We start from the raw sequence: 22,051 nt of genomic DNA, 5'->3' as shown, positions 1-22,051 counted from the left end.
CTGACATCAAAGTACTTAAAAGGCCTGTTTCTCTCACCTGCTGACAGCTTCTGATTCCCCAGACTTTTCTTCTCTAAAGTACTAAAGGAAGAAGTGTTAGGAAAGAGGGAGGCATTGTGCTTGGCTTTGATTACCTGCTCCCGGTTCCCTGTGGCCTTTATTTTATTAGGTAGAGAAGGCAGAGAAAGAAAGATTTAATGGTAATGCCATTGAGAGCAAACAAAGAGAAGTGGCTTTGTACTTTACTTGTTTTAATCTCCCCTGTCTCATTTCTACTGGGAGTTTCTGGCTAAGTAAAACTTTATTAAGTTAGTTACCATTTCTTATTTAATTAGGGAACAGACACATTTTAGGCTAAATTGTTTCAGTGACATGAAGGATCTGAAGATTTTACAGAATGACTCAGAAGTAGAGCTTTTCCAAAACTGTCACCTTTTATGTAGATCTGATCATTTATACAATCCTTTATTAAGATTTCTTGGAGAGAGATTTGAGCCTGGTTCAAGATCCATTGTTCATTCATTGAACAAATGTTTGTTTTGTATGCCAAACCCTGTTGGGAACAAGGGGTACAAGGTAAATGCACCCATTTCCTAATTTTAAGGAGCTAAAAACCCTATGTAAATGTAATAAAGGTAGTGTTAGAGGGCAGTGTTATGATCTGTAGAAACACATGGGAAGGCATGCAGCTCAGCCAACTGTTAATAAGCACAGAACGGCTTTCTGGAAGAGTCAATGCCTAAAATTAGCCCAAACAACCAGAAGTGGGAAGGGAAATCGTGGGAAGGAGAGTCCTGCTGACAGAAGGAATCACACATACGGAGATATTCAGGGAAGGGAGAACCTAGTGCCCCCGCGGTGGTTTTGGCATAAAGTATAAGCACGAGCAGTGAGGGAGATAGGGCTCCAGTGAACCAGACTCCGAGAACTCTTAGCACCACATGACAGATTTGTACTTTGTCTTGACCGCACAGAAAAAAAACAAAAGACACTCCTCCCTGTGACCTGTGGTTTTGTGTCATCACCTCCTGCAACTTACTCCCAGCCCCAACACACCACGCACCCCGGCCCCGCCGCACTGCACTCCCCGGGCCCATGCACCGCACCCAGCCCCATGCACTGTACACCCTGGCCCCACTGCACTGCATAGCCTGACCCCACTGCACTGCACATCCTAGTCCCACACACTGCACACCCAGCCCCACTGTACCACACACCCTGGCACCATGCACTGTATACCCCAACCCCACTGCACTGTATACCCTGACCCCAGTGCACTGCATACCCTGGTCCCACACACTGCACACCTAGCCCCACTGCACCATGCACCCCGGCCCCATTCACTGTATACCCTGGCCTCACTGCACTGCATAACCTGGCCCCACTGCACTGCACATCCCAGTCCCACACACTGCACACCCAGCCCCACTGCATCACGCACCCCAGACCCATGAACCGCACACCCCAGCCCCATACACTGTACACCCCAGCCCACTGCCTCCTGCATTTAACTTTCAGCTTACTCCACTCCTGACTTAAAGCCTTTGTACTTACCTGCCTTCGGCTTATAGTGTTTCTTCCAGGTATCTTATGGTTCATGGTAGCTGGATGCTATTTTCCATGGTAGCTGGATGAGATTTTCCCTAGCCATATTAAATAAAAGTGCTCCCACATCCACACCACTTCAGACCTCCCTTTTCTGCTTTCTTTTTAATTTTGCCATTTATTACTCAGTACCATTGTTTTTCTTTTACTTAGCTAACTTCTTTTGTGTTGTTTTCTCTTCTAGGATGTACTTTCCTTGAGGGAAGGGGCCTTTGTTCTGTTCACAGAGTGGGGACTGGTGCATAGTGAACATGTATTGAATGATGAAGGAATGCATGAAGGAAATATGATTTGAAATTTCTAAATGACTCTAAGTTCCTTTATTGTGGGAACTTCTTATCTTTGAATTATATCAGTAATATAGCAGGAGCTTCTTTCTAAGTAAATTCTGACCTCTTACTACCCATGAAGAATTGTAACTTATTTACAGTTGGCTTGGAAGTTCAAGATGAATATTTCCTCCATGAATTTTCCACACTTGCAACTCAGATCTGCATCCCAGGACAGGTGTGTGTGTTCATTGTGTTCTCCTCTTGGTAGCTCTTTACAAGTTAGTGGTTCTAGCAGTGAAATAAAGGCGAGTGTGTGAGTTTATGTTTGTATTTGGATGTATATATTATATACCCTGTTCATCGTTCTTAGAAATTCTTACTTTGAATTTATTTTCTCTATCTCTAATTTCATTTTGAGTTTACCTCCATTTGTGTATGGTAAGTTTGCTTTCCTTGGTATTCAAACAGTTGTGATTTTTAAAAATTTTTAAATTTAGGGCACCTGGGTGGCTCAGTGGGTTAAGCCACTGCCTTTTGGCTCAGGTCGTGATCCCGGGGTCCTGGGATCGAGCCACGCATTGGACTCTCTGCTTCGGTGGGGAGCCTGCTTCCTCCTCTCTCTCTGCGTGCCTCTCTGCCTACTAGTGCTCTGTCAAAAAGAAAAAAAAAATCTTTTAAAATTTTAAAATTATTTTTTCAAAGATTTTATTTATTTATTTGAGAGAGAGACAGAGATAACACAAGAGGGAGCATGAGCAGGGGGAAGAGGGTGAAGCAGGCTCCCCACTGAGCATGGAACCCAATGTGGGGCTTGATCCTGGGACCCTGAGGTCATGACCCTGAGCCAAAGGCAGATGCTCAATTGTGAATTTTTATTTATTTATTTGCAAAATAAAAGTATGAGCTCTAAAAAGCATTTGAGAAATTTTCATGAATATATGGAAAACTGATGAAATCCAGTGTGTGCTAAATTTTCCTGATTTAATTCAAACTGAAAATGTCTGTTATCTCCACTGAAGGTAATTATTTGAAAAATAATTATGCTGGTGGTTGTAATTATGAAGGTTGAATAATTTGGAGGAGAAAATTACTCTGAAGTCAAAGGCAATGTCCCATGAGAAGTCTTTCCTCCAACTCTGCCCTTTAGGATGCTCTTTTCAAAGTCTGAATTCCATCTTCTCAGAACTCTTGTCAGGGAAAGATAATCTGATATTTCTTTGTATGTCACATCATCAGCATTTTCTTAAGCAAGAACCTAAAATGTAAAAACCACAACATGCAGAAATTCAGCCCTGCCAGTCGTTGCATTGTTGAAGTGAAGGGATACAAGAGTGCATATGCTTAGTTTTCTTTTCTTTAAACTTCTTAAATAGGCAATAAAAACTTGAGTTGTATGACAGTCAGCTCTGCTACAACGTATTATCTCTAAAAGGGGAATTACCTTCTCCATGCTTGGTGAGTAGGTGAACGACGCTGGTATGAGATTGAATTTACAAGTGCTTTGTGTAGGTTTTTTTCCTAGTATGCCATTTTTTAAACTTAAAATGAAATGTCATATACATTCAGATTAGTACACAGAGCCTGATGTAATGCTTGTTAGATTTTTCACAAACAGAACATGCCCACATAACCAGATCAGGAGACAGAATAGCTCCAGCCCCTGGAAGCATGTGTTATTGCTTTATTTTTGTCATTTCTCATTCAGCCTTTGGGGATTATTATTTAGATACGTACACACCATCCCTGATGGCATTTACTTGTCTGTGAGCTTTGTATACATTGAGTAGTAGAGTGTACTCATTTGTGTCTGGCTTTTCTATTCAACTTTTTGTGTATGAGATTCTTTCACTTAACAGTTTTCCAAACTGGTTGTACCAGTTTACATTCCCAGTTGCGGTATATGAGAATGCCAGTTGTCAACAGTTGGTATTGAGAATCCCAAGTCTTTTTTAATTTTAATTTTATTTATTTATTTGACAGAGAATGAGAGAGAGAAAGCACACGAGCAGGGGGAGCAGCAGAGGGAGAGGGAGAAGCAGGCTTCCTGCTGAGCAGGGGGCCTGCCCTGGGGTTTGATCCCAGAACTCTGGGATCATGACCTGAGTGGAAGACAGCCATTTAACCAAGTGAGCCACCCAGGTGCCCTGAGAATCTTAAGTCTTTTTTTAAAATTTGGGCCTTTCTGGTGAATGTGTGGTGATACTGCATTATGGTTTTAATTTGCTTTTTCCTAGTGACTACTGAACTTGAGCCCCTTTTTCCTGTGTTTCTTGGCCATTTGTTCCACTTTTTTAAAGTGCCCATTCATATCTTTTGCCCATTCATTTTCCTATTGGATTGTTGCCTTGTTAGCAGGTGGAGAAGTGCCTTTCTCACAATTTAAAGAGAACACCTTATCCAAATCTGAAAACCGTAAGAAAAAAAAAATGAAGATCCTTTAGTGCAAGGGTTGATGAGTTAAGTGGTTTTTGAGAATTTAAAGCTAAGCAGATATTCTCCTGTTTTAAAAAATTAATTAATGATATTGCTACATAATCTACACTGCTATTTTGCCTAGTTCTTCTTTGCAAGGAAATTTGGAAGTGAATGCCCTGCAGCAGAATATCATAGAACAGGAAGCATTGAGTCCCACTGTTTAAAGCCGTAACTGATCATTGGAACATGATGCTGTCATCATATTTTTACTAATGTTAAAGAGCTCCAGTTATGTTGATTTTTGAGTCCTAGCTCAACCTTATTTCCCCATAAGCCTTATTATTTTTGGGAACTATTTTGTATAATGCCATGTTGTAAAATATATTTTAGCAGACAGACATACTTGTATTTCATTTGAAATTATAGATGAGTAGGCACCAACTACTGATTTAAATTTTTACCAAAATTGTAGCTGAAACTCTGTTTTGACTAACTTCTCAACTGAATAAATTATAAATTAGATTAGATTCTGAGAATACACCATGTAAAGAAAACAAGTATAAAACCAATTTAATAGATACTGTAGGAAGGAATAGATTAAACAGGAAAGCAACATTTAATATTCGTTAGCTTCCTTTTCCCCATGTTTAGAGTCATGCATTCAAAATAAAAATGTCTAAGCATAAACCCAAAATAACAACGAGACAACCGATCCTGTTGAATTTTTTCAGCCAGATTTTTCAAGATTGTTTGAAGTGTAAACTCACTTCTTTTTACTTCCCTTTATGCCAGAAGCTATTTCTCCATGATTTGAAGTCCAGGACACTTTCTCCATACATAAGTTTATTTTTATGTATACTTTTTATACTACTCATATACTACTTTTTATACTTTTTATACTACTTTTTATACTACTTATAATTGCTTTTTATACTACTTATTAGTGTATTTCTTGACCAGAGTACTATTCCTTGAGGATAGGGGTAATATTTTATTTATGTATTTGTTTTTTTTTTTTTTTTAACCAACATAACATAGTGTCTAATACAGGCCTTATAGCATAAGCTCATATTATTTACTGAATGGATTAATGAAAAAGAACAGTTACTCGTCTATTAAAAAGGAAAGAAAAATCTAATCCTTGTCTGAGAGAAATAATTATTTCCAAAAACATCAATTGTCTGCTCTACATTGTGCTTTTTTTCCAATTCATTGGAGAATTTTCATTTTTTATTTTATTTCTAGCTTTTTAATTTTTCAGAAATTTTATTATTTTTATTTATTTTAGAGAGAGAGAGAGAGAGTATGAGCAGGAGGGCAGAAGGAGGGGGGGGGGAATCTGAAGCAGACTCCTGGCTGAATGCAGAACCCCACAGGGGCTCATCTCAGGACCCTGAGATCACCACCTGAATGGAAACCTAGAGTCAGACGCTTAATCAACTGCGCCACCCAGGGGCCCCACAGGGTATTTTTATTTTTTAATGCTGTGAGAATCTTGTTTTAGTTCATTGCCTGACTGTGAAGGTTTATGGCCTGCCTCACCTAAAACTCTTCTTAAAACATTTACCTTGGCTTTCTTGGAAACCTGAAATTCGGGTCCATGGCTTTGATACTTCATTCACTTAATTAATTTATTTTTTTATCATTCGTTGATAGATTCTTAGTAGATGATTTGTCTTATTTTCAGGGTGGCTAACCTCTCACCTTTTAGAAGGATGTATGTTTAGAAAGATGTCAAAACAGATGTGTTTTGAATTCATTTTTCTGGACTAGAATGATGCTGGGGTCCGTGTATTTATTCAAACATACTTTTGGGACACCTGATAAATATTTGGCACTATTGTGGGCATCATAGACTATAGGGTGAATGATATAATCTTTCCTCATAGGAAAATTGTATTCTGATTAGTAAGATAAATTATGAATAAAAAGATAATACAACTTAAGTGAAAACTTATACAATATAAATGAAGGAAAATATGATGCTACAGGTGACTTGGGCTGCCATTTTAGATATGTTCGTCAGAGAAAACTACTTGCTTTCTTACCAAGGAGATGTTTGTAACTTGTTTGTTACCAAGGAGATGACTCAGTGACACAGACCCAAATAGACACTGGGAGAGAACCGTGTGCCCATTTGAGTGAAAATCAGGTCAGGCAGAGGCTCTAGAACAAGAACAAACTTGGGCCATCAGGGGGCTACCAAGAGGTTAGCATTGAGAAGAAAGAGGAAGAAGATGAAATTGGGGAGTGTCCACAAGACAGATCCTATAGGACCTTGTGCACCATTGTAAGGACTATATTTTTTAAAGATTTATTTATTTATTTATTTATTAGAGAGAGCGAGAGAACAAGAGAGAGTATGAACAGTGGGGAGGGGCACAGGGAGATGGAGAAGCAGGCTCCCCACTGGGCAGGGAGTCTGTCATGGGGCTTGATCCCAGGACCCTGAGATCATGACTAAGCTGAAGGCAGACCCTTACCAACTGAGCCATCCAGGCACCCCAAGCCTATATTTTATTCAAAGTATGATGGGACGCTCCATCACTTTGGTTTCTCTGAAGAAGAAACTATAGTGGGCAAGATTGGAAACCAGGAGATGACAAATGGTCCAGGAGAGAAATGAATAGGCATCTCGTAGCTTAAATCTCCTCAGCAGTAACAACATTTGCTTGCGTGCGGACAGTTAAAGGATGCCATCCCTTTGTGCTTGTGGGATCTATTCCACATTTGTGTCTTTATCTAGGATCACTGGCTATACTTACTGGGTTTTAGAAAAGTCTGATTCAACCTTTCATTGAGGAGCCACCTGCAAATTCCCTGTTTGCTCCCCATCTTTCAAGGTGTTTTTATATAGAACACCATGGGAAGGTTTCTATTTTTCAAGTAGAATTTTAGGAAAAGAAGACTGCTTCTTCAGATATTATAACTGGTTTTTAAATTGATTATATTTTCTGTGGGTGATTCGACCAGGGTGTGCAGTGGGACATCATTGCAGCTTGGAAACATGCTTCCTCTTGTTTTCTCTTTCATATAATTTTCTTTGACATGTCCCTGAAATTGCCTATAATTATTATCTTTTTACTATAATTTGGACACCAGCACTATCTTTCTCATACAAACATGCTTTTCTTTAGGAGACATTTGGCTGTTTGTGAAGCAAGTGCTAATTTACTCCACAGAACATAGTCTTTGGTCAGTTTCATCTAACATTTAATATTTGTGTCATAGACAGTTGATCATGAAATTATACTAACCTAAGGACTGCTTTTGAATGAAGATTTTGCAGAATGAATACATACAAAATTTATTAAAATTTTTTTACTATTTATACTAATAAGTTTTCATTTTATAATTTTAAAATTTAAAGTTTTTGCATGTATCAAAAATTGTTTGTTATATTTAAACCAAATCTATTAAAAAATCAAATCTATGTGTATACAATTTCACATAACATAAATATCTGTTGTTACATTTTCTTATTTTGTCATTACTATTTATTTATGTCCTTTTTCCTGGACTCTGCATTTCTTTACTTTAAAGAGTATATTTTCCTATTTTGCATCTGCAAACTTGACTTCAGGATATATGCATATACATATTGTATAAGTTGAATCAATGACAGGATACTTATACATTTGAATGGCTTTAAATTAGATTTCTTTTTTTTAAGATTTTAATTATTTATTTGAGAGAGTGAGACAGAGAACAGAAGCAGGGGGAGTGGGATATGGGAGAAGGAGAGGGAGAAGCAGACTCCTCACTGAGCAGGGACCCCAACGTGGGGCTCAATCTCAGGACCCCAGGAGCATGACCCCAGGAGCATGACCTGAGCCACCCAGGTACCCCCTAAATTAGCTATTAAACAAATGGTCCATTGAAATAGTCTCTACTGGGAAGAAGCAAATAGTGTTGTATCTAAATGAATGTGTACGTATCATTTTGTTTTTTCGGGCTTCCTTCACAGCTTACTGCTAACAGAGGCATAGCCTGACCATGATTTCATATTCCATGTACCACCCTTGACATTAGACGGAAAACCAGTTTAGTGGTGTGTGAGTGACAGAAAGTGATTAAATTGTTGATAAATTAAAACACAGTCTTGAGAAGATAAAAAATGAATATGGATTATGTGAATGACACGATTTAACTTTTCCTTTGGTTGAGAAACTGTAGATTATACAAGATACATGTTAACTATTTTCTCTTTGGATAGCGATAGAAATTATAAATTTACATTCAGATATCTATGGTGGGATAAGAATATTAACAATGAACAAAAATAACCTCGAATTTCCTTCTCTTTGATAATTTTCCAACTGGAAGTCAATAAAAACAAGATGACCCGTGAAATAGCAATAATTGAATTGCCCTTTGTGTTAAAGTTTCATAGCACTTTCTTTGAGTGATTATGGACTCTCAGATGGCTGGGATTTCTAGATTTTTTCCTCTTCTTGTTTGCTGTTGCCTCCACTTATTTTCGAAATGATTTTATTTGTGTCTGAATCAAGACTTCAGTATTCTGTTCTACGGCTCCTGTATCGCTTATCTCTAGATACAATGTTAGTAAGAAGCATTTTTTAATGAAATATTACCACATATTTCATATCAAACCAGTGTCCATTTATTTGTCTTGCTATGAGCTAATATTTTTTATATACCTATTTATTAGAAGTCTCACTAGAAATGTTTTCCCATACAACTTCATTCACATATATAGACATAAATATATAATTTCATATATGTATATAATATACAGTTTACAGTGTAAACTTTTCCTGGAGTGACATTTATCCCTGGACACTACTGAAAAAGAAATTTTCTCCGCTGATCGTGTAAAACTTTTTTTCCATGGCAACTCTGATGTGGTTAGCACAGTATCAAACATTGAGGGGCGGTAAAAAGCTGGGTTAACAAGGCCAAATGGACGCCATCTAGTGGTTTTGTAGCCCTGGTGCAGCCTAATTTACTAATTGTCTTCAAGGAAGTGGTTCACAATTCAGATGCCTGAGCCAAGCAGATAATATAAATGGGAGAAATGGGTGGGGAAAAAAATTCGTTATCAGTATATATCACGTCATTTATGGTTATAGGACTATGCTTCTATAGCATAAACATAAAATAAGCAAGACGTAGCAGAATATGTTTTAAACTCAGGATGGAAGGAAGAATTTATGCTCTGCAATTAATGGTCCCAGGGAATGGTGAGTTCAGCCTAGTCGCTGATATCAGGCTTAATTGATTGCTGTCATTCAACAACAGAGGCCCAGTGGTGCTAGACTTATACAATTTTTCAGGAGAACCTGGAAATCTAGATTTGTATATGAAGTCTCCTAATTTTAATATGTTGGCTCCCTATTTTTTTTTGAAGGTGTGACAGGACTCCCACTTAAATACATCTTGGGGTCGCATTTGGTCATTTTGAAATCTTTTTTTTTTCCAAAAAAGTTCTTGAATTCATCGATATCATTTCTTTCAGAGGACAGAAAAGTTGTGGGGCATCTTCCAGCAACCTTGTGAAGACTGGAATATAGAGTTACTGCTAGATTGGGTTTTGGATGAAGGTCATTTTTATTCAACAATAGACACTATTCAAGATGCTGAAGTTATAGCTGTAAATAGGACAAATTCTTCTCATTGGTCTCTCCTCACTCTGTACCTTCAACAGGACACCCAGCGATATGATCACAGAGCCTGGCCACTTTCTACAGGGATCGCACCCTGAGGGTTTGGATATAACTTTCCAGTGTTTTTCTTGGTCTTGAGCTCCATATAGAATTTAAGTAGATGATTTATATTGCTTCGGTATATCTTTCTCATAATTTTTGGCTGGGCAGCTTTGAGTTCTTAAAAAATAGCACTAAATTAGCAGGCACGGATCGGGGAAAGCAAAACACTAAGAGAGTTGTTTGTTACTTCCTATCTTTCATCAGAGCCCTTAACTTTGGACACATCTTTCCCCATCTGCACAGGGGAAGTGAATAAAGAGAAAAAGGAAGAATGATCAGGGTTCCAAGTTCTTTGAACTTGCTGAAAAAGTAGGAGAGGCAGAATGAATTGAAGGGATCTGCAAATAGCCCTGTGGCCCATTTCCTTGTCTCAGACCTCCTCTGTTCATCATCTCGAACAACCACATCCAAGGGCAAGCCATAGTCCTTCCCACTGCCCATTGGACGCGTATGGGCCCTTTCTTTAGCCCTCTGACCTGATCTATGACCACTTTCTCCCTTGTTCTTTCTGTTCCAACTCCCTGGTCTCCTTGCTTTTACTCCATCACATCACAGATGATCCCCCTCACACCTTTGTACTGGTGGTCTCTCTGCCTGAAAGAGCATACTCGTGGATATCCGCTTATTCTTAACATGTACATGTCCTTGCTGAAATGCCACTTTTTTTTTTAAGATTTTATTTATTTATTTTACAGAGATCACAAGTAGGCAGAGAGAGAGAGAGGGGGAAGCAGGCTCCCTGCTGAGCAGAAAGCCTGATGTGATGCGGGGGGGCTTGATCCCAGGACCCTGAGATCAGGACCTGAGCCAAAGGCAGGAGTTAACCCGCTGAGCCACCCAGGTGCCCCTGAAATGCCACTTTCTTAGTGAGGTCTGCCCTCACCATCCCATTGAGAATCCTATCCCCCACATTCTCAATCCCTCTACTTTGTTCTACTCCCGCTCCCCGCAACGTACTGACTACCTTTTAACATGATACATAATTTACTTATGATTATTGTAAATATTCAGTCTGCTGAAACATAAGCTCTCTGAGGATAGAGATCTTTGTCTTGTTTACGGATGTATCAGAAAACAATGTCTGCCATATACATGTGCTCAGTATACATTTTTTAAATGGAAGGATGTTGAACTTCTTATTCAGTTAGGTCTAAGCATATTTTATACAGTCTGTTTTGGTCCTCAAAACGTAGGTCAAAAGTAGAAAGAAATTTGTGTCTTTGATCTCAATATGGAGGGCCGTCAGTTTGCATAGATAATTAGTATTAAAAAACTATAAAGAAAAAAATGATTGGCTTTAGGCAGCAGAAAGGACAAAGAATATGAGGTTCAAAGACTTGTGATGGTTTCCTGGCTGCATCATTTACTCTCTCTCTGGTCCCAGGTTAGCTATTTGTTATATCTGAGTCTCAGTTACCGTGTTTCTAACATAGGAATAATAACACAATCTGTCTGATTTACCTTCTAAGTGTATGATAATGGTTTCTTTCCTAACATATACTTGTCTCTTTCAACAGTTAAACCAACATATATCCATATTTGCCATTATGTTACTTTTCTGTTCATTGGACAGATTTCCCCTTTAGAATAAAAGCTCCACAGGGACATATCTGTATCTCTGTTTTTCATTGTTGTGTTCCCAACTTGAAACACAATGTCTGGTACATCATAGTTGCTCAGTAACTATGTTGCTGAATGGATAATTAAGGAAATTTAAGCCACAGAGTTGATATGGCATAATAATAGTAAGTTGGTTTATAGTCAATCACTGTAATACACGTGGCTTTTATTACTACTACTATCTGAGCTTACATCATCCTCAAATATGTGTTACTCAGGCTTCTTTGAACCACTACCAAGATGGAGATCATCTTCTAGTGTTAGTGTCTTAACTTAGAAAATTAGTGAAATAACACAGAAAACACTCTGCTGATGTGATGATTTTGTTATAGGTCTCTAAACTGGCTGGTGTTTTGGTCAAGCATGGTGTCAAGAAAGGTGACACCGTGGTTATCTACATGCCCATGATCCCACAGGCGATGTATACCATGCTGGCGTGTGCAAGGATAGGAGCCATCCACAGTCTCATATTTGGGGGATTTGCATCCAAAGAACTTAGTAGTCGTATTGATCATGCAAAGGTAAGTGCTTTATTTGGAGAAATCAGTAGTAGCTACATACAGTGCGGCCGTATTTATCTGTGAATTAATCACCCAAGAATGATCTGTAGTTATGAGATCCTCCTTTCAAATGGGATACTTAAAATGTGTGTTTTCTTTGGCATATGTACATTAACCGGAAATTTACTTTGGGGTCACTCTTATGTAAAAAACATCTTGCTAGGTGCTGTGAGGATTATAAAATACAAGATTAGGTGCATACCTTTCAAGTTAGCTTGCCATCTAGTTGGGGTGTATAAGACCTACAAGGAAAATAACTAATAACCAATTTATTCATTAACATATTTCTTAACTTCCTACTATATGCCAGGTACTATCCTGGATAGTACTGGATAATTACTTACCAAGTGGATGGAACACATAGTAGCTTTAAAACATACATAGTTCTGAGAATGGTAGTATAAGCACAGTGGTGAAGAGGGGTATTGGGGAGGGGTGGATTGCATGTTTAAATGGCGGTACTTGAATAACAAACTTGATAAGGCTGTTGTGAAATAATCATTGAGATATTCAACTGAAAGCATTTAACACAGTGCCCAGGATTTAGTACTTAGTAAAAACAGGTTAGCTATCATTCCCTTATGAATGTAGAGCAGGAATCAGCCAACTTTTTTCAGTTAAGTTACAGACAGTGACTATTTTAGGCATTTCGGGTTACAGGTGGCTACAGGTGTTATTACACTCAAGCAGCCTGACGCACTGTGTAAGCGGAGGACATGACGGTGTCCCTAGAAAACTCAACAGACACGTGCTGTGGCTGGGGTCTGGCTCTCACCCATTGTTACAGACCCCTGAGTTAAAAGGAGTGACTTCTTTTAGTTGGAGTGGCTGAAGCAGACTTCCTGGAGTCGAGATTTGAGTTAGATCTTGGCTAAGATTCAGCCAGTTGAAGAGAATGATGTTGTGGGATCCAAAAGGAGAGAAAAAGAATATGAGTTTGGCCTGAGACGGAAATGGGTAAAATTCATTTGGAGGACAGGGGAGAGACAGAGGGACCTGAAGAGATAGAGGTGGGGAGCTTGCAAAGGCGGTTTTGTCTGAACTGAGTCCTGTAGACCTTGACTCATCAAGGTTTCTGAGCAGGTGGGTGTCTTGTTTTAAGCAAGGCTAAGAGGAGGCAGATGTTGCAATATGATGTGAGCCAGAGGGAGGAGAGAGGCTGCGATAAGACCCATTGGCCGGTCCTCTGTCTGTGGAATAATGGGCGATTGCAACAGAGTAATCACAGCAGGCTGATTAAGGAAGGAAGGTCATTATGGGAATGACAGATGGTTGACCTTCAGAGTTTCACAAGCCGGAGATAAGACTTTCCTAACAAGGGAGCTAATATGGACTGAGGGTCCCTTGGGTGCAAGGCAGAAAGTGAAGGTTTGCATATCTGACTTCATCTGGTAATAGATCAGGTGTTAGAACTGGGGAGCTGGTTTGTGGACTAACTGGATAGATTTTTCTTCTCTCTTTTTCAAACATGTTGAGTCAGTGCTTATGAAGGTAAATTGGGGGGAAATAGTCACTAACCTGCAAACCAGTGGGCAACTGGGGGCTCCTTTGAGGAAGCTGTACACGCCAGCATTTTAGCTCTAGAAATCCTAAACACCATTTGGATAAAAGTACGAGATGTAGTATATGCATTCTTTCCTTTTTAAGGAAATTATATGATGTAGGGTAATTGAGATACATAAAAATGAGGATTTATAAAATGTGTACTATATATCACTGGCTATGTTTTTATTCATCACACATGATGTGGGAAAGACATTTGGGTTTGAAGCCAAGGACCAAGAAAGAATGCTTGAGACATCTTTGGTGCAAAACGGTGGTTTTATTAAAGCACGTGGACAGGACCTGTGGGCAGAAAAGAGCTGCCCTGGGTTCATGAGGAGCAGCCAATGGTATACTTATAAGTTGGGAGGTGGTTAGGGAGAGCATAAGCCTCCCAGGTATTTTGGAAACAAAATAGGATCCTGAAGGGGCTGCTGTTGTTAGGAAAAGAGCATTTGTTACTGTTTAGGAAAAAAATTGTCATGAGACTCTTCAGATATGTATTGATGGGATGATTGCCAACATGTATCTTGGGGGGTAGAGATAGAGGAAGTTTCCAAAGGAATTTTTTTTTTTTTTAGATTTTATTTATTTATTTGACAGACGGAGATCACAGGTAGGCAGAGCAGCAGGAAGAGAGAGTGGCGGAGGAAGCAGGCTCCCCGCTGAGAAGAGAGCATGATGGCGGGGCTCAATCCCCAGACCCTGAGACCATGACTCAAGCTGAAGGCAGAGGCTTAACCCACTGAGCCAACCAGGTGCCCCTCCAAAGGAATTTTTATATATTAAGTAGACATACAGGATTCTGGGGATCAGGCTAAGATTGCCTCTTGTCCTTAACGAAGTATTAACATCGAGACAGCTGAGTTCCTAGAGGAATATCACTCTGTTTCAAGGACTTGTCAAGGGACTATAGGTAGTAAGGAAATTTAATAGTTTTTCTTCTGCCTTTGTTTCCCACATCAACACACACACACACACACACACACCCTTCTAAGGAGTTTTGGGAATAAGTGTATATACTTATGAGCATGACCATTGAGCAGGTCAAATTAAAGGTGAGAAGATGGAGATATATATCTGAGATACTTGGATAGAATGAATAGTTGAAATCAGGAATGATTTTGATGTCCTGATTTTCAAATAAATTACCTCAAAAAAAGCTTTATTTATTTTATTTTTTTTTAAAGGAAAAAGCTTTATTTTAACAAATGAAAATGGAAAGACTGTACAGTATCCTAACAAGTTGGTCTAGACCAAATAAAATCTCCAATAAAAGGCTGTTGAATAGAAATGTAGAAGGGATTCTTTTTTGAGGGAAAGAGTCTAATTTTGACTTTATTAAATTATTCAAGCTTTGATATATTCTATATATATGTTTAATTTGATATGGAACTTACTTTCATTTATTCTGAATTCTAATCTTAGGGAATGTTGTCTAGAATTATTTTTGTGAGTATTATAGATATTAAAATGTGAACTCTATTTAAATGTCGGGTCTTTAAAAGTATAATAAAAGGAAGCAAGACTTATTTTTCTTTTCTTTCTTTTGTCTTTTCTTTTGAAAGGCAGCTTGATACAGCGGGAAGAGAAAGGTTCTGTAACCAGACAGAAGTAGCCCTCTTTCTGATTCCACCACTTATGACCTGGGGCAAGCTATGTAACTGCACTGAGTTTCAGCTCCATGAATATTAAATAATATTCAAAAATCAGACAGTATGATATATGCATATACTTGGTATAATATAAACCTTTCCTAGATGAAATGCATCATAACTAGAAATCAGAATTCAGGAATAGATGCACTATCATGGATTGATTATCTGTCTCCTGAATAATTTATTATCTGCCTCCTTTGCTTTGGATTTCTTGGTGAAGAAGTAGTGTACTTAAAAGGATAAAGACATGTTTGTTTCTGCAAATTAATAAGGATTTTGGTTCAGTTCCAGAAACATTTATTGAGAGCTTATGGTATGGCAAGCACTGGACAGGTATAGAAGACACAGAGATAAATGAGATCCAAATTTGGGCTTGGGGAGCTTCCTTTGCAATGTGGGGATGAAGGAACATTTTCACTACAGTTGGGCACCTGAGGCCTGCCCAGAAAGGACATTAATCCTGACTTCTTCAGCTCTCCCCAGGGAAACCTTTCGGCTACACCTTAGTGTATCTTGAAGAAGGACTAGCAAGTTGTCAAGTCAAGAAAAGTTCCAAGTGTAACTTAATGATAGGTTTAGGCTCTGTGGGGCTTGAAGCTTAAATCATTTGGGGGTCCTTTTAAGAAAAATACAACAAAATTACAAGTGTAGTATTTGACAAAAATGAATGTATTTAGAATGAGAAAAGAATCATAAAAGAGGGACGCCTGGGTGGCTCAGTTGGTTAAGCGGCTGCCTTCGGCTCAGGTCATGATCCTGGGGTCCTGGGATCGAGTCCCACATCGGGCTCCTTGCTCGGCGGTGAGCCTGCTTCTCCCTCTGCCTCTGCCTGCCACTCTATCTGCCTGTGCTCACTCTCGCTCTCTCTCTCTCTCTGACAAATAAATAAAATCTTTAAAAAAACAAAAAAAGAATCATAAAAGAAAAAATAAATCAGAGATTCTGGTCCCCTTTTTTTTTGTGGTCACATTTAAGCAGAGATGCTGACATAAAAAAATGTAGTAACCCTTCCTACTAGCAATAGGCTGACCCTTCCCACCTAAGAAATACTACCACCTCAGCATAGATGAGCCGGTATGGGGGCCTCGGTTAGTGTTGGGTCCCTAGGGTTGCATGTCACCAGCTCAGGGCAATTCGTCGTGGCCTCATGAATTCTTTGGGAAGTATTTTTAAATAACTCATACTTATTGGCCCAAAGCATCACCGAGCGGAAAGTTTGGAACAGGTAAGCGAGATCTCTGTGGAAGTTGTTAGGTCTACAACATTTACAAAGGGTTTATTGTTTTCAGGCCATTTACTCAATAGAGAACAGAATCATTACAGCACTTCTTGTTGAATGTTAAATTGCCAACCTGCACCTGAAATATTATACTTACCTTAATCAGCACTGCTCAACTTTCTCAATTACTGTGCTTTTTCCATTGTAGCCCAAGGTGGTTGTTACAGCATCATTTGGGATTGAACCTGGAAGAAGAGTAGAATACATCCCCCTTCTAGAAGAAGCACTGAGACTGGGACAACACAAACCAGATAATGTGCTCATTTATAATCGTCCAAATATGGTAATAGGAATACTGAATTTGGTGCTTGCTTCTGGTGATGTGCTAAGGATGATTATAGTCTTGCCCTTGTGAAAGAAACACTAGATTTATAAACAATTAAATAACTTCCCACATATCACCATTTTTGAAAAAAGAAAAAAGTATGAATGATGTTTTCTGTCTTTATGAAAAAAACTAGCTTAAAACAAAAAGATCGAAACACATATAATAATATGTAATGTTAATGAATTGGGTTCTGCACTTAGTCTATTGTGGTGTCATGTATCAATTTAAATTGTAATAATCATGATAATACTAACGTTCACTCACTGACTGCTTACCAATTGATTCTTCATTCTCTACTAGTGAACAGTTTAAAAATTCTTCCTGATAACTTATGAGCATTACTCCTATTTTATGTAAGAGAAATCCAGTGAACAGAGATAAAGCAACTTGCCCAGGGGCGCCTGGGTGGCTCAGTGGGTTAAAGCCTCTGCCTTCGGCTCAGGTCATGGTCCCAGGGTCCTGGGATCGAGCCCCGCATCGGGCTCTCTGCTCCGCAGGGAGCCTGCTTCCTCCTCTCTCTCTCTCTCTGCCTGCCTCTCTGCCTACTTGTGATCTCTGTCTGTCAAATAAATAAATAAAATCTTAAAAAAAAAAAAACAAAAAAAACAAAAAACAACTTGCCCAGCTAGTGAGTGTCAGGGTCATGATCTGAACACAGCGCACTTTGATCACTTGATCCCTGAGCTCTCCTGCCTTGTGGAGTGATATGATTAATTTGTATTTAAAAATTGCCTTTTAAAAATTTTAGAGAAGGCATTTAGTCTGGAAATAAAACCATGTTCAGGAAAACAAAATGTGAATATTCTAAGCAAATTATTTTGTGATCCATGAAAGAAGAAAAAACAGTCTAAAAAACACAATGAATACATTTTACAGTGCTTTTCCTAGTAAATTTGATCTAATGATCACCTTAATTTTACATCCATGCCAGTATCAGCTATTTATAGTGGAAGCAACTTGGGTTCCTAGCAGATTAAAATTTTTTGCAGACGAAAAATGACAAGAGTGCAAAGAATTGTGTAATTTTATGGAACTCTTGAGGGTGTCTGCAAAAAATGTTTAAATGACAAGATATAAGAATAGAAAGCATTAAAACGATGTCATTTTGATTACCACCTAGAAATTCCCATTACCACATTAAATTTCTGTATAAAGTTTTAGTAGTCTGTGGTTCATGGACTGCTGCACTCAATGATTTTAATATTCTTACTGTCTCAAGAATTTTGAGTTTCTTTCAGATGCCCTCAAGCATATTTTTAAAAAGGCTTGTTGTTAAGTCAAGGAATACAGAGTCAGCAGTGAAAGAGGCTTTGGGTATGAGGAGGTCAGAGGAAGGGTAGGAACACACACACACACACACACACATACACACCCCCACAAATGCATGTGTTTCTGTGAGTATGTGTATGGCCTTTGCATATGCATAAACTCGTGAATTTGTGAAGAACTTATGCTAGGCCCAGAGCTAAGTACTTTCATATAGTTATTTAATTTTCACAAACTGATGAAGTAGATGCTATTACTGGCCCCATTTCACAGATGAAGAAACTGAGTTATGGAGCGGTCATAGCCCACAGTCACAGCTGATAAGTGGTGCCAAGATTTGAACTTTGGTTCAATGACTTTTAATCAAGAAGATATACGCTACTTCTTTTACTTTACAAACACACTGGAAATGGACATGCAAGTTTCCTATTCATATTTTTCGAATGCACATCTCTTCTCTTTCCTTTTCGTGGGTAGAGATTCCCTCCTCCATCCTTCCTTTCTGTAACGGGCTCACCCTCTCTCTCTTTCCCTTTTTCTTGAGACACTTCCCTCTATTTTGAATCTTCTTTATCTTTGATGATGGCTTTGGTTGTCTCTTGTCCTTTATAGTAGTCCTGCTGTTTAGTTAGTAATTAAACCCAGTGGACTGGCTTTGCCTCCAGTTTAGAGACACAGATTATGAGGCCCGGTGGTATGTCTCATTAACCAGGATTGCATTTTTGCCAAAGGAGGTAAAAACCAGGCTGCCAGTCCTAAGCCTCAAGCAAGCGATGACAGAATAACAGCATCACATCAGTTAGCTCTGGTGCTCGGCCAGTACTGCCTTTCAAGAACGCTACTAGGACGTGTCTATACAAGTAAAAGTATCTATGTAAAAGCTAATGCTGACTTTTCCCTCCCTGCCTTTTGCCCAGTCTTCTTTACATGTGCCTGTAAAGGATTTTCTTAGCCTGAAGAATTCATTCATTCATTCATTCATTCACTCCTCATTTCATTTGATCTGTAATAATTTTTTGTGATTGTTCCATTGACATTTTTCATTATGCAGTGTGAGAATTTCTTTTTATGGGTCTGTTATTGTAATGTCAAAGGCTTGGTAATTTGAAATTAGTTGTGTTTCTCTGATTCATAAAAACAAATGGAAATATACAATCTGGTGACAGTGAATTATTTTTATCTCTCTTATTGGCATATTCAGGGTCTATCAGAGTGAGGCCAGAGAAGCTAATTGGGCCTTAAACTTCACTTTTATGAAATTCTGCTCTGATTGTTACCTATAATGTGTTTATTCACAAAGACATTGTATTTGTGATATTAGATTGAAGTGTTATTTTGTAAATGTACTCATTTAAATATACGACCGTATTTGCAACCTGATTATTAAGGATCCTGAAAAGTTGGAAATGACTCAGCTTTTCTCAATCCCTCAGGGTCTCTGGGCTTCACTGGGGAATTGCCTTGATGAAGAGAATGGTTACATAGGCTCTTTAGTGGGTGGATCTTACCAGCTTTCATGGAGGAATGGGTAGCCTCACCTGGGCCTAAACTAATCATTCACCAAATGTAAACTTCCTGACGTGTCATCTGGAGCTTAGTTAACATTTCAGAAAATAATCAGACGTGTACTGAATCTTAATTCTACTTAAATAGCTGTGACTCCCCATTAGAATAATTTTTCCATAAGCCACTTCCTTACTCCTTATCTAGCTGGCTCGTTTTATTGGCAGTATTTTAAGTAAAGAGGTCTAATCTCTTTTAATTGTCTCTAATTCGTTACTCTATTACCATGAAGTTTACAACACAGAGCTTGGTTCGAGGAACAAAAAAGAAAACATTTCTACCATATTATTGGATGACTAAGGTGGAGGGAAAATTGGGTAACATTTTAGATATGTCACATATGCTCATTAATTTTCAAAACGAATTTTTGTTCTTGAAAAAGCAAAAGTGGATATCTCCCTACTCCTGAAAATGATTTAATATTTTCTCATTTGGAAAGAACGGCCACAGTATTAGTTCTAAATTGCCGTTGTATAAAGAAACATTTTAATGGGTTAGTTGACATTTCATTATGAAGACTTTAGTTCCAAAATAAAAGAAAAAAAAGTTAGAAAAATAGATATGGGTTTATAAAGTTAATACTATACATATGTTTATGGAAAACATGAACCTCTGTTGGTTAAGCTCTGTTGATGAAAACATGACTGCATCCCCTTGGATTTCTTAAGGCTATCCTTAGATTAGAATAAAACAGTTTCTTTGGTCAGTTCAGTGGAAGCCAACATCAAACTTTTTAGGAATATTTTTAACTCATGACCCTGAAATATGTAGTCATAAATCTGATATTTAATGCTATCTAGGCCTAGATTTTGAGTCAGATACTCAGACTAATGTAGGTAGATTTAGTCAGTTGCCATTGTTCTGATGTAACGTCCTTTGTTCACTGCATGTTCCTGTATACTTCCTATGTAGGAGACAGTTCCTTTGGCTCCAGGTCGTGACCTTGACTGGGATGAGGAGATGGCCAAAGCACAGTCACATGACTGTGTTCCCGTTCTTTCGGAACACCCGCTGTATATTCTTTACACGTCCGGAACAACGGGGCTGCCCAAGGTATTCGTGCTCTCAGGGATAAGTATCTGTGCAGTGGCCAAGATTTCCTGTCCACTGAGAATGTTTGATGACTGACTGAAAATGCAGACTGTACCTGGAGGACTAGGCTTGGGTACTTTATATCTTAAAGGAATGTTGTGTTTAAATCTTGAAAAATATTAATTATACTTAATGTCAAACGATCTGGCCCAGTCTCTTCCAGAATCTTCACATATATCAGCAAGTTGCCATTGCTTTAGTAAGCTATTAAGATGAATGGATATTTGATCAAATGTCAGTGGGTTTAATACAGTTTTATAAAACTGTGTTTTAAATTAAATATTTTTATTTTCTAAACTGAGATATAACTTTTGTAGAGTAGGGAATTGATTTTTGATCTAAGGGAATTTAATTCTTTGCTTTAAATGCAAGTTTGAGAATTGACCTAGACAGTTTCAACAGCATGCAATTTATCCAGAGTATTGAACTGTGCGATTTGCAGCACTGAAGACATCCAAGGATTTTTGAATCTGCTTACATGAAAGATGTTTTCACAAAACAAAGTTAGAAGCATCAATATTTTTGAAGGTGTCAGATAACAAATAAATATCACTTTTGCCTGTATCTCCAACTAATACCGTTTCTTCATAGAACTTCATAAAAGCTGACAGTGTCATCTCCCTATTCATTTTCATTAAGGAGTTCAGTAGTCATTGAATCATAAAATTTTAGTGGGGCAAGGGACTTTCACGATCACTTGCATCCTGGAGAATAGTGGCCTCTTTATTAATATTTGATTTCTGTAGCATCAGAGCTCTGAGAATATAATTTGTTAATAGTCTTAAAATAGTTGTTCCATTTGATTAGTTTTTAAAAAGAAAAATTAAGATGTGCCATAAAAAACTCACTTGCTTGTAAAAAAGGAAGCATTTGGTAGGGAATATATTCTCTCTGAGGACAGAGACCGTGTTTTATTATATTTTAGTCTCCTGTTGTGCTTTGTATGTACTTAACAAATTTTTGTGGAGTGCATAAATAAATAAGTAAATGTGTATACATAAATATATTTGTGTCATTGTAGAATCAAACTCTTAGGATTTCTGTAACAACTCTGGTCATCTGAAAAATATTCCTTCATGTTGATGAGTATGCCTTGTTCAGAGGTCCGAATGATCTTCTGCA

General features: G+C 38.2%; 1 protein-coding gene across 1 annotated transcript in view; it reads left to right on the top strand.

Moving 5' to 3' along the window:
* LOC111142159 (acyl-CoA synthetase short chain family member 3) overlaps positions 1 to 22,051 on the top strand; it is a 153,632-nt gene that overhangs the window by 36,762 nt on the left and 94,819 nt on the right. Inside the window, exons 3-5 of the mRNA XM_022495151.1 lie at positions 11,974 to 12,162; positions 16,829 to 16,963; positions 20,750 to 20,890. Coding sequence (XP_022350859.1) covers positions 11,974 to 12,162; positions 16,829 to 16,963; positions 20,750 to 20,890 — 465 coding nt within the window. The remainder of the gene's footprint in view (positions 1 to 11,973; positions 12,163 to 16,828; positions 16,964 to 20,749; positions 20,891 to 22,051) is intronic.

This window comes from Enhydra lutris, unplaced genomic scaffold (genome assembly GCF_002288905.1).
Source record: "Enhydra lutris kenyoni isolate GAN:26980312 unplaced genomic scaffold, ASM228890v2 scaffoldscaffold7, whole genome shotgun sequence".
Classification (NCBI taxonomy): Eukaryota; Metazoa; Chordata; class Mammalia; order Carnivora; family Mustelidae; genus Enhydra; species Enhydra lutris.
Note: the sequence above shows the minus strand (reverse complement) of the source record. Positions and strands in the feature narration are given on the sequence as shown.